A 12,594-nucleotide genomic window follows, 5' to 3' on the forward strand; every position below is an offset into this window, starting at 1 on the left:
CTTCGACCGGCATGAGGATACGGGGTCGCTCGAGGCACGGCGTACCTGGCTAGCCTGTTATGTGGGATTGTCGAGCTCAGCGATTAGCATCCGCCGGCCTAACCCGTACCCTTGGGACTCTTATCATGAAGAGTGTGTTGTATACCTGGAAAGCCAAGGAGATGCTTCAGACATACTGCTTTGCCAGATTGTCCGTATCACGAAGCTGAATATGGAGATTTGCACCCACCTGTGTCTTTGCCAAATCACCACTTTTGTCGATGGTAATGATTACAACACATATGCCGTAATCGATACGCTAAAGGGCAAGCTTGATGCATGGGCAGCTCAGATCCCACCTGGCCTCGCAACATCCCAGACACTAAAGGTGTGGTGGCATGTAGCCATGGTTCACCTGTACGAGCTTGTGCTGCACACACCCACAAACAAGGCATCGTTTGCAGCTCCATTCATTCCAGGTCGTCTGCCTATCAAGGACTATCCCAAGCCAGCCAACATCATCGCTCCCCTCAAAGCGACTCTCGAGGCCCTTGTCCAGAACTGCCACGCTGTCCTCGACACGGCTGCAGAGATGGATCCAGCTTTGGCTGTTCACTTGCCGTCATTTTGCTTTGCGCCCACCGTCATCTACACGCTCTTCGTGCTCGTTACCCTCATGGTAGCCACGACCGACCCAGAAAACACTTACGGGCAGTGTCTGCCAAAAGACTGTTTTCGCATCGAAGACTGCGCACTCAAAATGCGCAATCTAGTCGTGTATATGAAAGTCTTGGATCCGACGCTGAGTTGTTATACCACACGTTTGTTTGATGCGACGAGCTGGCTGGAGCAGTGGTACAACGATTATACCGCTATTCTGCAGCGATATGAAGCAAATCTTGTCAATTAGTAGGGACACAAAGGGATTTAATAGTTCTCCAGTAGTCGCATCGTCGCGGTCAAATTTGGCCGCCGTGGTCGGTGAAATCTTGCCGTGGTAATTTGTGATTGGTGCATACGTGGTCGCTCCTGCATAAGTGTAATTAGGCGGGTTCTGGCCGTCCTCCAGGCGTGCTTACTGGCCTCCAGCCTGCAGCAATGACATTTTCGGCTGCGAAAAACATCTCTAAATGTTTTGCAAGTTGGTGTTCTGCTGTCTGATGATGCAAGATATCGATATTCAAATACACATGTAGCAGAACTTTACTGACGTAGGCTTCCTGCCTAAATCTCGTGTTTTGCTGCACCGCCATGTGACGCTTTATTCCGGTGATCGTCTCTCAACCTCATTCATTGCGATATACAGCTAACGCATGTATAGGACGGTGATCAGAGAATAATCTTGTGGATAGTCAGATGCGTGTTAGCAATACTGAGCAGCCTCTTGCGTGCATCTTGCACCTTCCCGAGGTCCTTTCTCTCTCTTCTCCTTGGGGCGTTCGCGCCGCAAAAGAACCCGAACTCAGAATGCCACAACATTACTTTTGGTGGATGTGTATGTACCTAGCAGCGATTACAGGCGAGTTTTAGCCGTTCCCCCCGTATGTGTGACCACCATTACAAGTCCTACGTTTTGTCGGTTGGGACTGCAAGACAGTGGGTACCGGCCAGATTTCCCCCATTACGCCCCGCACGTACCCCTGCTGATTCGCCTTTTCGTATGCAAGCAAGGACGAACACCTAGGTACGGTTGTCGCATCACCCGTATGCAAGGCCGCCAAGGGCTATCAACCTCGAATATGCCTAGGACCATGCCGCGATAGTGTTTGCAGTTAGGCGATGATGCTATAATCGTTGCATGCTGCCTTGATCGTACACTTCCAGAAACGAAGGCGTGTGGCTTAGCTGCGAAGTCGTAGATGTCATGGAGTAAGCACGCAGGAATTGAGCAGCCGGTGGTATGAATGTACTCATGATGGCGTTTGAGTATAGCCTTGACGAGGACGTGAAGAGGTGTATAAAAGAGGTGGTCCCGCGGGCATCACGGCAGAGCATCACAGCAGCGCATCTTCAAGCTTCAATCTACGGACAATACTTCCTTCAACATCGCAATCTCCGTTGTCTCTTCTTCCAAGATACTCGACCATGCGTCCATCCCAAGTCTTCTTCTGTGCCATCCTGGCAGGCACGAGTATAGCCCAGGGCGATCTTGGTGCTCTTCTGGCTTCACAGCCCGACCTGAGCACTCTCCTTGAGCTAGTCGGTCTGGTAGATGGTCTAGCAGACACTCTCTCCGCCGCCTCCAACATCACCATCTTCGCGCCGACAAACGATGCTTTCGCAGCCGTACCACGCGATGTGCCCGAGGGCCAGGCTATTGAGAACAAAAACGACACTATTGCCATTGGCGCCCTGCTCGCCAACCACGTCTTCAAGGGCGTATATCCTGCCAGTGTCATTACGGATGTCCCGACGTTTGCACAAACGCTCCTGGACAGTTCGTATGTGAACGAGATTCAACCTTTTTCCAACTTCACTGGCGGAGCATACAACGAGCTTGTCAAGAATGGAGAAGACGTCTGTGTCATTTCTGGAGAACAAACCATTTCCACCGTTACTGAAGCCGTAAGTAGCAATCTCTATACCCACTACATGCCTTGTAATATCACTAACACAAGAAACAGGACATCATGCTAGGCGAAGGCATCACCATCCACAAAATCGACACAGTCCTGTCCTTCGGCGCGCCCTTCCAACTCTTCACCTACCGCTCCGGTTACTTCACCATGAACGCCGCTCTCGAAGCCGCCCAACTCGCCATCGACTTTGGCCTCTCCGGCGCTGATGTGACCGGCCTCAACATCTCCGACTTTACCATCTTCGTCCCTACCGACGAGGCCTTTGAGTCCATTGGTTCCGTGCTCGAGGCTGCGGACCAGACAACCCTGCAGGAAGTGCTCAAGTACCACATCATCCCTAGCAATGTCATCTTTTCGACTGCGCTGGGTAATGTCACGGTCAAGAGTCTCCAGGGCGCGGATTTGGTGTTTACAGTTCTTGAGGATGGGAGCGCGTGGGTCAATGGTGCGAAGATTGTTTACGCAAACACTATCTTGTTCAACGGTGTTGCGCATGTTATTGATGGGTTAGTAGACTCTTGCTCCTTTCACGACAGATGTAACATGCTAACCCCTGATTCCCAAATAGTGTCCTTAACCCCCTTGCTCCGTTCGAACGCGCATCTCTCGAGCCTTCTGCACCACCAGCCGATCGTGTCGCTTTCGAAGACGCAACGTCCGTATCCGAGCTACCCTTTTCTAGCGCTTCTCTCGCTTTTGGAGGTGACCTCATGACGTACACGACTACACCGGAACTCCTAAAGACCGTTGCTGCTGTTGCTACGCCTACAGCTGCCGTCAACGCTACGACGACAGGCTTACCCATGGCGACTTATACTGGAGGTGCAATGGGCATGCTGCCTGGTGCTGGTGTGGCTATTGCTGGAGCCGTGGGAATGGCTGCTGCTCTTGTTTAGGTCACTAGAGGATGGGAGTGGTGAAGACTAGGATTTGAAGAGCGTGGTTTCAAGTTGAACGCAGTGCATGATACGCATGTACGGACGGCATAATATTTAGATCTCATTCACTTTTTGTTTTCGACGGCGGGAGCACTTGTAGCCGTTCCAAGTTAGCATAAGCGTTAGGAACTAAAGCATATTTAGTAATAGTTTTGATATACCAGTTCTTACCGCGATGTCTGGTTGATAAAGGTCTTGTACCAGAAGGCTCTCACTATATGAACTTCAAGGGTGGATGCAAATATGGAATGTAGAGGTTGAATGTCACAAACGATATATGGGTGTTGATCATTAACATTGCTCGTATTTAGCACTGCGAGATTCGGGTTGATTTAGGAATGTTCCTGACAACATGAACAGCGCGCAGACTTCCGCATCCCAGTCCATCATGAGGCTTCAACCTTCTTGCCTTCTGGCTGATTCTCCTTCCCCTTGTCATCTTTATGCAAATCAGGGTTCAGCGGATGCTTAGGGTCGTAGCCAACCCTCTTGACAATACCCAGTCCTTTGGTCCTCCCCTCACGGAAGAGTATTCGATCACCCACAGTCAAGTACTCAGGCCGCTGTACGAAACGGAAGGCTACCTGGGCTCGATCACCCGTACGGATGTACTGGCGGTCTATGTCTATTATTGCACAGGTTTGGGACACAGGACCAACATGCAGCATAGCCTGATACTTGATCTTGATGGTCGTCGCGTGTGATAGGATCAAAACTTCGGCAACAAACTCACGGTACACCTTGGGATTCGGGAGAATGCCAGTTGTTGGATCAGGCTTGTCAGCTTTATGCAAGACGACCATGCCTTTCCGTACGTCTTTTCGCCGAACGTTGCGTAGCGCAAGACTACCAGACTGGCCAGCGGAGCAACCAGGGACTTGTATTCGTTTTCGCTCAATGGAGCGTACTTTTGTCGTTTGGAATTGGCCCAGACTGTCGGGACCGATCAAAACTGTATCACCAGCGTGTATGACGCCAGACTTTACAACTCCTGAAACCACGGTGCCGACGAACGGGACCGAGAACGTGTCGTTTACGTGAAACTCCAGAGGCGCAGAGCTGTCGTAGTTGCCGTGATGGGGTAGCGCATTGAGGAACATGCGCACCAGGTCCAGGTTGTGACCGGTGACGTTGGACACTTGGAAGATGGGGCATATGCGACTCGAAACGAACTGAGTGGCGGTATTGATGCATTCCTCCCTGTTCTTGATGAAGATGGGTATCTTTCGCGCGCCGGGAGATTTGAGGATTTTGGTGAGCTGAGTGATGGTTTGTTCGAGAATTTGTGGGGGACATATGTCGATTTTGGTGATGACGACCATGACGGGCACATTGAGCGCGAGTGCAATACCTAGATGCTCTTTGCTCATGCCCACCAAGCCATTGTTAGCCGCGATCATCAAGAGACAGTAGTTGGGCTCGCTAGACAGTAGCCCGAAGACTGTGGTCCGCAAGTACCGCTCGTGACCTGCAAGGTCAGTGAAACTGATGACTTTGGCCGACCGCCGTCCAATCTCCTCCCAAGTAAGTTTTCGACCTGCGACGTTGGACACGACAACTTCGCTCTTGCTGTCGAAACCCATTATCTCCATGCCGACCGAGCTGGTTCGACCGCTCTCGATTTCGTGCTTGTGGCGGAAGAGGTTGACGCGCGCTTTTCCACGGCCGTCGTCAAGGCCGCCCTTGACAAGGACACCCAGCATGGTGCTTTTGCCAGCGTCGACTGCGTAGAGTCAGCTTCTATCTTTATCCGTATTTGAAGAAACTCACCATTTCCTACGACTGCTATCCTCGTCTCAATCACATCGTCGACACTCTGCGGCTGTTGTCGCAGGATCATTTTGCCACTGAGTCCGGTATCCTTCGCATCGCGAGGTCCGACTTCAACGTCACCGCCAACGTTCCGCGTCATGAGCATTTTGTAGTCGGCCTTTATCTGTTCGCAGACGACGCCTATCCTCTCCAGTGCGAAATCCCACTGACTCTTGGTGAAACCCATGGAATCACCGCTGTCTTCCATGCCAACATCGAACAAGACCTCGCCATGGCCCTCTGCTAGACGTTCCTTGATGTGCTCAGCGAGTGCTGCAACGTTCTCCTCGGCGGGGTCGGTAAGGAGCGTCTTGAGGCGGATATGCGTCTTGTTGTCATCGGAGAGACCGAGCTCGTCCAGGATGCTGAGCTCATCGTGGTCTTCGAGGACGGCGGGGGCTTGGCCGGGAGGTCGGCGCAGCGCTTGTTGTTTCTGGACGTAGTCGGCGAATTCGCTGAGCGCCTGGTATGTTGATTAGCCTGAGAATGGCGTGTCAGGCTACGATGAGTAGCCCATTGAATTGAGGAAGCTGCCGACTGGACTTGAAAAGTATCCTGAAGGTCGCCGCTGCATTCTCTACACATCTGGGAATGGCTCCAGAACCAGCGGATACTTCCATGGTACATGTTGGGTACAAGCCAGAACAGCGGGCTGCTTCCTAGGTGGCTACTTACAGACTCTCCCTTCCGCCGTTCGGCCAGACTTTGTTTGGGCTCGTGTCGCGACGCCATTCTGTACGAAGAGCACGTGGTTGTAGTATGTTCAGGAGCTGTTTGGAGCGATTGGGTGTGCGTGGTGTACGTGGTGATAGCCGTGATGAATGTGGGGTTGAGGATGTCAGGACGTGTTCCGCAACGTCCGCCGTATTAATAAGACGTCTGGTATTCGCGGTAATCGGAAGAGGTGTGAATGTTCCATGAGTTGGCTGGCAGCAAGCATAGAAGGTGGCAAGTGCTGGAAGGCGCTGTAACGGGTGCTGCTAGGGGAAGCTGGGCCTACTTATCGATAGAGGCCGTAGACATGACGCTGACACTCGCGCGACGGCGCGTTTTGACTCACCCACCACCGCGACCACTCACGACCCTCCCACAGCCGACCATGACCGCAACGCCACCCGTGAGCAGCTCCTACAGTCATCTCGTATCGTGTCTGCGCCCTTGCGTCGCTCAGGTTTCGCGAGTCATGATCGAAAAAGGGCGAAAACACGAGACATTGCCATCAGGCAGCACTTGGACAAAGGCGCGCGCGCAGTGGAGAACACTTGAAAGATAAATGTGGCATGTCGTGCTCGGTAATACAGAAACATAACAATCGTGTCATCATCCGCAAAAGCGCTCCCTCTCACGATGCAGCAACACCCCGTTCCCCGCAGTACTTCTCCACTTCCTTTCTCAGCGTCTCGCGTTGGTGATTGACCGTGTCCATGATGTCGCTAACACCGTTGACCGATTTGCAGTACTCGGATGTCTCTACCATCTGCTTGAGGACTGCCGTGAGTTGATTGGGTAGCCACTGTTGCGCGTTAGTAAGAGCAGAAGAGGCAATCAAGAGAGCACATACTGTCACAATCGGGCTGCCGCCCGTCGCGGTCGGGTGCGATGTGTGCTTGAGGATGTATTCGCGCGTGAAGCACCAATGCCGCCAGCGGAAATCGCGGACCTGGTCAAGAGCTTGGAGATACAGCGCCGCTGATACCGAGTCGCCCTTCGCAAACTCGCGTACACCAGCTTGCTGAGCGCAATCGCGAACAGCCTCCAAGAACTCGCGATGGTTACCAGGGCGGTACTGGCGGAAGTCTTTCAGGATGTCTGTGAGGGGTGTTTCCGGCATCTGCACCTGGAGCAGGTTGTCGCACATGGGAACCATGCTGTCGTTGGCTCCCGACTCGCCACGGAAAGACATTGGCTCTTCGCTCACGCCCTCATATATGACACCGTTGGGGAACATAGACTGCGAAGTGATGCCGAAGATGAAAGTACGGAAGTTGGTGTAGCCCTGAGGTTTGCTGCGGTTCCACATCGCTGATGTCGTCAGTTCCGAATGCGCGACTCCAAGTAGCGTACTTACTGTTCATCACGCCATTGACCTTCCTGAGACCACCGACCAGAGTACGGAGACCGTCGTTGAATCGCTCTCGGTCCTCGGCCAGGCAGCTCTCAAGCATCTCGGATGCACCCGTAACAAGCGCGCCAGACTCCTTGACCATGGCAATGTGGACAAGAACAAAGCCTGCCTCGGATGATGTGGGATCCAGACCATGTTCGAAGGCGCGGATCAAGCGAAGGTTGTCGTACTCGAGGCCCTTGGAAGGGTCTTCCAGGCGGTAGTTGAAGAGCGCATAAGATCCAGCGTACTCCATGAATGGCTTGAAACCAGCGCTATGCGCATAACAATGTCAGCTAACATTTCTCAAACGTATATCCCAAAAGCTACTACATAGCAAGCTTCTCGTGGGTGTCGCTTGGCGCATAGTTGCTATGCCAAGGTAAGGGGAGCTAACAACAAAACATAGGCATCGCATGAAGTTTGGAAAAGCGTATCCACTTACATCTCAGCGACCTTGACAATGGGAAGTGCGATGCTCCTCGGCAGCGACTGCCGACCCAGTCCGTACCCCTCTCCCCGTACATGCCTCTCATGGCAGGGCTCGAAGAGATATGCAGAGGCCAAGAAAGAATAGTCACGGTACAGGGCATTCATGACCACAAGGTCATCGCGGTACTTCTCTACCTCTGGGCTGAGGTCAGGAAGCTCCTTGAGTAGTGTGTCGCCAAAGGTGAAGTTGGCAAGCAGACCCGGCTCCCCTGATAGTGTCTTGATAGGCATGCGTTGCAAGAGGGATTCGAGAGGGGCAAACTCCTTTGGCAGCTCAACAATGGGCTCTTGACGAGGAAGGAAGCCACGCGTGGTTGAGACCATGAAGGCAGGGAGAGTGCGGTCATCAGGACGTGTGTCCCTCATGACAGGAAAGTCAAAGGTTGAAGGCGACATGGTGCAAAGAGGTATCGGAAAATGAAGTCAAAAGAGATTGAAGATGATCGGGCTTCGATGCTGGAGGTCTGATCCGAGCGTCAGATACTGGTGTTGAGCTGGGTTGCTATGAGGCTTCTCACACAGCGACATCGAGCTGCTTATATCTCGTGGCCGGAATAAAAACCGGCCACGGAAACCTACCGTTGAAGAAGATAAGAAGTACGTAATGACTGGATCACTTGTCTCCATCCGCAGAATTTGACCCGATGAGAACCCCGAATGCCCGGCCTCGATCCTGAAGCTTCCCCAGGCATCCGGGATGAGTTGGGGTGGTGTACTCATCGGCGCCAAGACCTGGGCCTGGTGGAGGAAGAGGGCTCAGGCAGCACAACGAGGCTGGGCGTTCTATCGAATAAGGCTTCACCAGAGTTATCAAATTGGGAGAGTGCTGTTTGTTTCATTGGTTTCGGCTTTGGATGGAGCATGCGCTGTATCGTCTAATGACTCTGTTCACCCAGCCCGCGATGTAAAGGTATCGTGGGGGAGCACAAAGGTTCACGAAACCATAGTCATATCATAACAGTGAGCTCATCTCTCTGTACGATCTGATGGATCATGGACAGTTACTAGCATTATCACGTCGTTCTGAGTGCCAGTCCTTGAAGTTGACAACGACCATGCCGACAACGGCGGGTGCCAACCTCTTGCAAGTCGGACCGAATTGTATGATCGTACAGCGTGATGGCCGACACCTCTGCATTCACGGTAAAAGCTCCTGAAAGCAATCTACAGCAAGCGTACTTCAGGACTTACTTGGCGACACACGATGTGGTCTCGCGAGGGCGGTCGTAATTGATGACCATTACGAGTGGTAGCAACGGTTCGGTTGGGAACCAACCAGAATAAGCCCGCAAAAGGGCCGCAAAGAGCCGCAAATCGGTGTTAGATGCGCGCTCAATTCCGGCCTCACGATCATGTCCATCGCCAACTTGTTGCCTTTAGACCTACACAAGAGCGAAAAAATCAAACGAAACCTATGGAAAACGACTTTTTATGACTTCTAGATGCACTCTCGACCAAAATCTGACCTCCCTTGCCCTTCTGCAGCCGCAGCAAGACATTGCAACACCAAGTGTCTTCAATTCCGGCCTCGTATCCCTACATGAGAAGAGCCTCACTAGGCTGTCGCAAGTCTACAGGGCTGATGCAGGCGATCAGAAGCTCACTGATAACGATTTCGCCTGTGCGCACGCTACACCGGAGTTGAGCCCGCCAGTAGGTGCAAAGTTTTCCATGAACGGATTTGATCTTTGAAGCTGCGAGGTCACCTCGTGGGCAGTTCTCAGGGCTCCATATGTGTGCAGTTTTATGTTGGCTCTGAAATGCCATGGGCAGAGCTGGAGTGCGCGGTACAGACAAATGTGCCACGTATCGATAAGAGAATCGCGACATCGCAACTCCAGTGGCAAGACTCATCGAGCGACACCGCGGAGTGTTTCTTTAACCGCAGACCTCTTCGTGAATTTTATCATCTCATATACTGACTGCGGCGAGATCGCCTCATGTTAGTGGTGACCAGTTGCGACCCGGTGCCTCTCAGCTCAACGCTGGCTGATTGCTGCGGATTGCTGCTGACTACCGTTACATCTGTCGTGATCCCAGCGGAGCTGTGACATACACGACGAGGTCATCTTACTCACCATGGCTAGTACCGACTTTGGTCAGTCAATGCTCTACCCCAAGATCACAACGCATATTTCAGATGTCGTCGAGCATCTGCACCGCTTGAACCGAGACCCTAGTCATCCTAACGTAAACATGGCCCTGGAGCACGTACCTTTTGTCGGCACAGTCAAGCTTCATGGTACGCATGCAGATATACTCGTATACCCTGACAATCGCATCGTCTTCCAGTCGCGAAACGTCACCGGTCTATCGGTTGCAAGAGACAACCAAGGCTTTGCAGCGACGATGCTAAACAAGACCGATACCATACTTGGATTGCGAAACTTGTACTTGGCACGGTGGAGAGAACTTAATCCCAACGCGACGGTTGAAGACAGCTTACCCGTGCTCATAGCCGGCGAATGGATAGGCGAGAAGATACAAAAAGACGTCGCCATCGCCCAACTATACCGCCGCTTCGTCATAATCTCAATCAACATCAACGGCCGATGGCAGAAAGACCAAGAATACCCGGATATCAATTTGCCAGACTATGGTATCTATAATGCGTCAAGATGTGGATTATTCCACACGACACTCTACCCCGATGAGATTGAGCGCACAGTATCAGAAGTGGAACGCATGACTGAAGAAGTCGCTGCCCACTGCCCGTTTGCAGCAACTTTCGGTATATCCGGTCCAGGCGAAGGCATTGTCTGGAAACCAGTTTCACCTCAGTACAACGCCATTCCAGCTCTCTGGTTCAAAAGCAAGGGCGGGAAATTTAAATCCACATCCTTCCGCCCTCCGAGACAAACCAACGCCGTGGATACAATCAGAGACAAACGTAAAGCAGCGGCAAAATTGGCAGGTCCGTGGTGCTCACAACAGCGATTAGAACAAGGCTGGGATGTGCTGCGAGAGAAGGGTGTGAAACAAGATGTGAGAGCGCTGGGGGACTTCTTGAAGTGGATACGACAGGATATATTGGAGGAGGAGAAGACGTACATAACAAAGTTTGGAGTTGACGAGGCAGACCTGACAGTCGAAATTGCTAAGATTGCGGAACCATGGTATAGGACTCAGCTGAGACAAGGAGACGGATTGTGATGTTTGACAAATCGAACGAGGGTCACAAAGAGCAGCGTGCTGGGCACATACCGCGGGCCGTGATTATGGGTGGATGTGGTTTTTGCGCATACAACGACAACCGCAGGACTCTTGGAATCACATACGAACTGGAAGCCACTCTTCTATCGATCGCTCCATACCTTTCCTTTTGGGAACCGCTTTCATGGCTCAATCACTTCTGGGGGTTGTTTGAAGGCAGGGATTTTAGAGACATTGTGAAGCGTGTTTCGAGAGTTTGTGACTGGTGGATGTCAAGTGTCTCAGTTGCTATGCATGTCTCACTGGTAATTGTGTTCATTCTGTTTGTTATTTTCTTTCATTCTGGCAACTTGTCTTACTTGTGTGCTTGCTACAGCTAATCTTGTCAGTGAGTATATCACACCGTCTTCCGCATAACTGGTAGCATCAAACAGGCTCATATACGATACTACAGAACAATAATCTACTATATAATTTCACATTTAGAATTTTTAATAGCGTATTCAAACGTAACTGAACACTACGCGCTGTCTTCCACTACTCAAGAAACCTGTCAGTCCTTTCACAGCTTCTCGAAGATCCAACCCCACATCAACTGCCGAGTCCCATCGCTCTCCCGCGTGGTCTCCTTCATATATCCTCTCTTCGTACCACCCTCGATCAAGAACTGGCCTACACGTATGATCTCAGCCCTCAAAGTATCGAAATAGTGGTCTTCTAGCTGCCTGGCATGTGTTGCTCCAACGACTCTCCAGTGTTTAGCGAGTAGCTCAGTATCATCCATATCACCAAGGACATGGAATTCGAATCTACTCAGATTCTCATGTCCTTTGAGAACCTCGAGGTGGCGAAGATCGAAGTTGAAGTCTGCCGTGGTCCTGGCATGTATGGGCTCCTGAAATGGACGGGTGACGTGTATTTGGAATGATTTCACGGGGGAAGAAGAGTTCGTCCACTGTATGGTTCGATAGATCTGTGCTCGTACAGAAGGACTGATCCGGTAAGTCCGCTGCTGGTCATCGAAGATGAAGGGTTCGCGCTGAAGATGAATAGCGTATGAATGTACCTCGAACGATTTCAACAATCGAAAGTCGGCGGGCCGAGACGACATAGCGTTGTTGCCATCGTTCAAGTGGCATATGGACTTTCGGTACAGGTGCTTGATTCCTTCACTCAGCATCTGCTTGTTAGTCAAAAGCCACTTTGTAATATTCGCTCCAGTACCAACTGAGAAGTCAAGAGGATCGTTGCCGCCATCATATGCCACAGCGTAGCCTGGGCGTGGGAAGCGCTGACTGGTAGTATCCGCGTCTCCCCAGATCTTTTCATATATTGTATCGCGGACCTCTTGGGGGAGACGTGAGAACAAGGGAGACTGTGATTTAACGAAAAGTTTACACTGTTCAAGCGATGGGTCGATATGTGAGCTGGGCACGATAGCCGGAGTATTGTGCTCCAAGGCCAAGCTAACAGCTGTACTAGTATCAGGCTTGGGTTTGGGGGCCATAGTCGGAACTGATATCGCCTAAGAACTTGT

At 51.7% G+C, this 12,594-nt stretch overlaps 4 protein-coding genes across 4 annotated transcripts; 2 read left to right on the plus strand and 2 right to left on the minus strand.

Annotated features, from left to right (window-relative positions):
• Window positions 1-2,064: 2,064 nt before the first annotated feature.
• ACET3X_002891 (uncharacterized protein) lies at window positions 2,065-3,454 on the plus strand (the record flags this gene model as incomplete). Its single annotated transcript, XM_069449683.1, has 3 exons — window positions 2,065-2,544; window positions 2,604-3,064; window positions 3,127-3,454. 3 exons carry the CDS (start codon window positions 2,065-2,067, stop codon window positions 3,452-3,454), a joined length of 1,269 nt encoding a protein of 422 aa, XP_069309438.1.
• Window positions 3,455-3,760: 306 nt separating this feature from the next.
• ACET3X_002892 (uncharacterized protein) lies at window positions 3,761-6,274 on the minus strand. The gene is made up of 3 exons (XM_069449684.1): window positions 5,984-6,274; window positions 5,267-5,771; window positions 3,761-5,219 (listed from the first exon to the last, which is right to left on the minus strand). Exons 1-3 carry the CDS (start codon window positions 6,038-6,040, stop codon window positions 3,883-3,885), a joined length of 1,899 nt encoding a protein of 632 aa, XP_069309439.1. The 5' UTR covers window positions 6,041-6,274; the 3' UTR covers window positions 3,761-3,882.
• A 322-nt stretch (window positions 6,275-6,596) lies between these two features.
• ACET3X_002893 (uncharacterized protein) lies at window positions 6,597-8,391 on the minus strand. The gene is made up of 4 exons (XM_069449686.1): window positions 7,858-8,391; window positions 7,377-7,687; window positions 6,870-7,330; window positions 6,597-6,821 (listed from the first exon to the last, which is right to left on the minus strand). The coding sequence occupies exons 1-4, from the start codon at window positions 8,298-8,300 to the stop codon at window positions 6,651-6,653; spliced, it is 1,386 nt and encodes a 461-aa protein (XP_069309440.1). The 5' UTR covers window positions 8,301-8,391; the 3' UTR covers window positions 6,597-6,650.
• A 1,592-nt stretch (window positions 8,392-9,983) lies between these two features.
• On the plus strand, window positions 9,984-11,057 carry ACET3X_002894 (uncharacterized protein; the record flags this gene model as incomplete). The annotated part of the gene is made up of 1 exon (XM_069449687.1): window positions 9,984-11,057. The coding sequence occupies one exon, from the start codon at window positions 9,984-9,986 to the stop codon at window positions 11,055-11,057; it is 1,074 nt and encodes a 357-aa protein (XP_069309441.1).
• Window positions 11,058-12,594: the final 1,537 nt, after the last annotated feature.

This window comes from Alternaria dauci, chromosome 2 (assembly GCF_042100115.1).
Source record: "Alternaria dauci strain A2016 chromosome 2, whole genome shotgun sequence".
NCBI lineage: Eukaryota > Fungi > Ascomycota > Dothideomycetes > Pleosporales > Pleosporaceae > Alternaria > Alternaria dauci.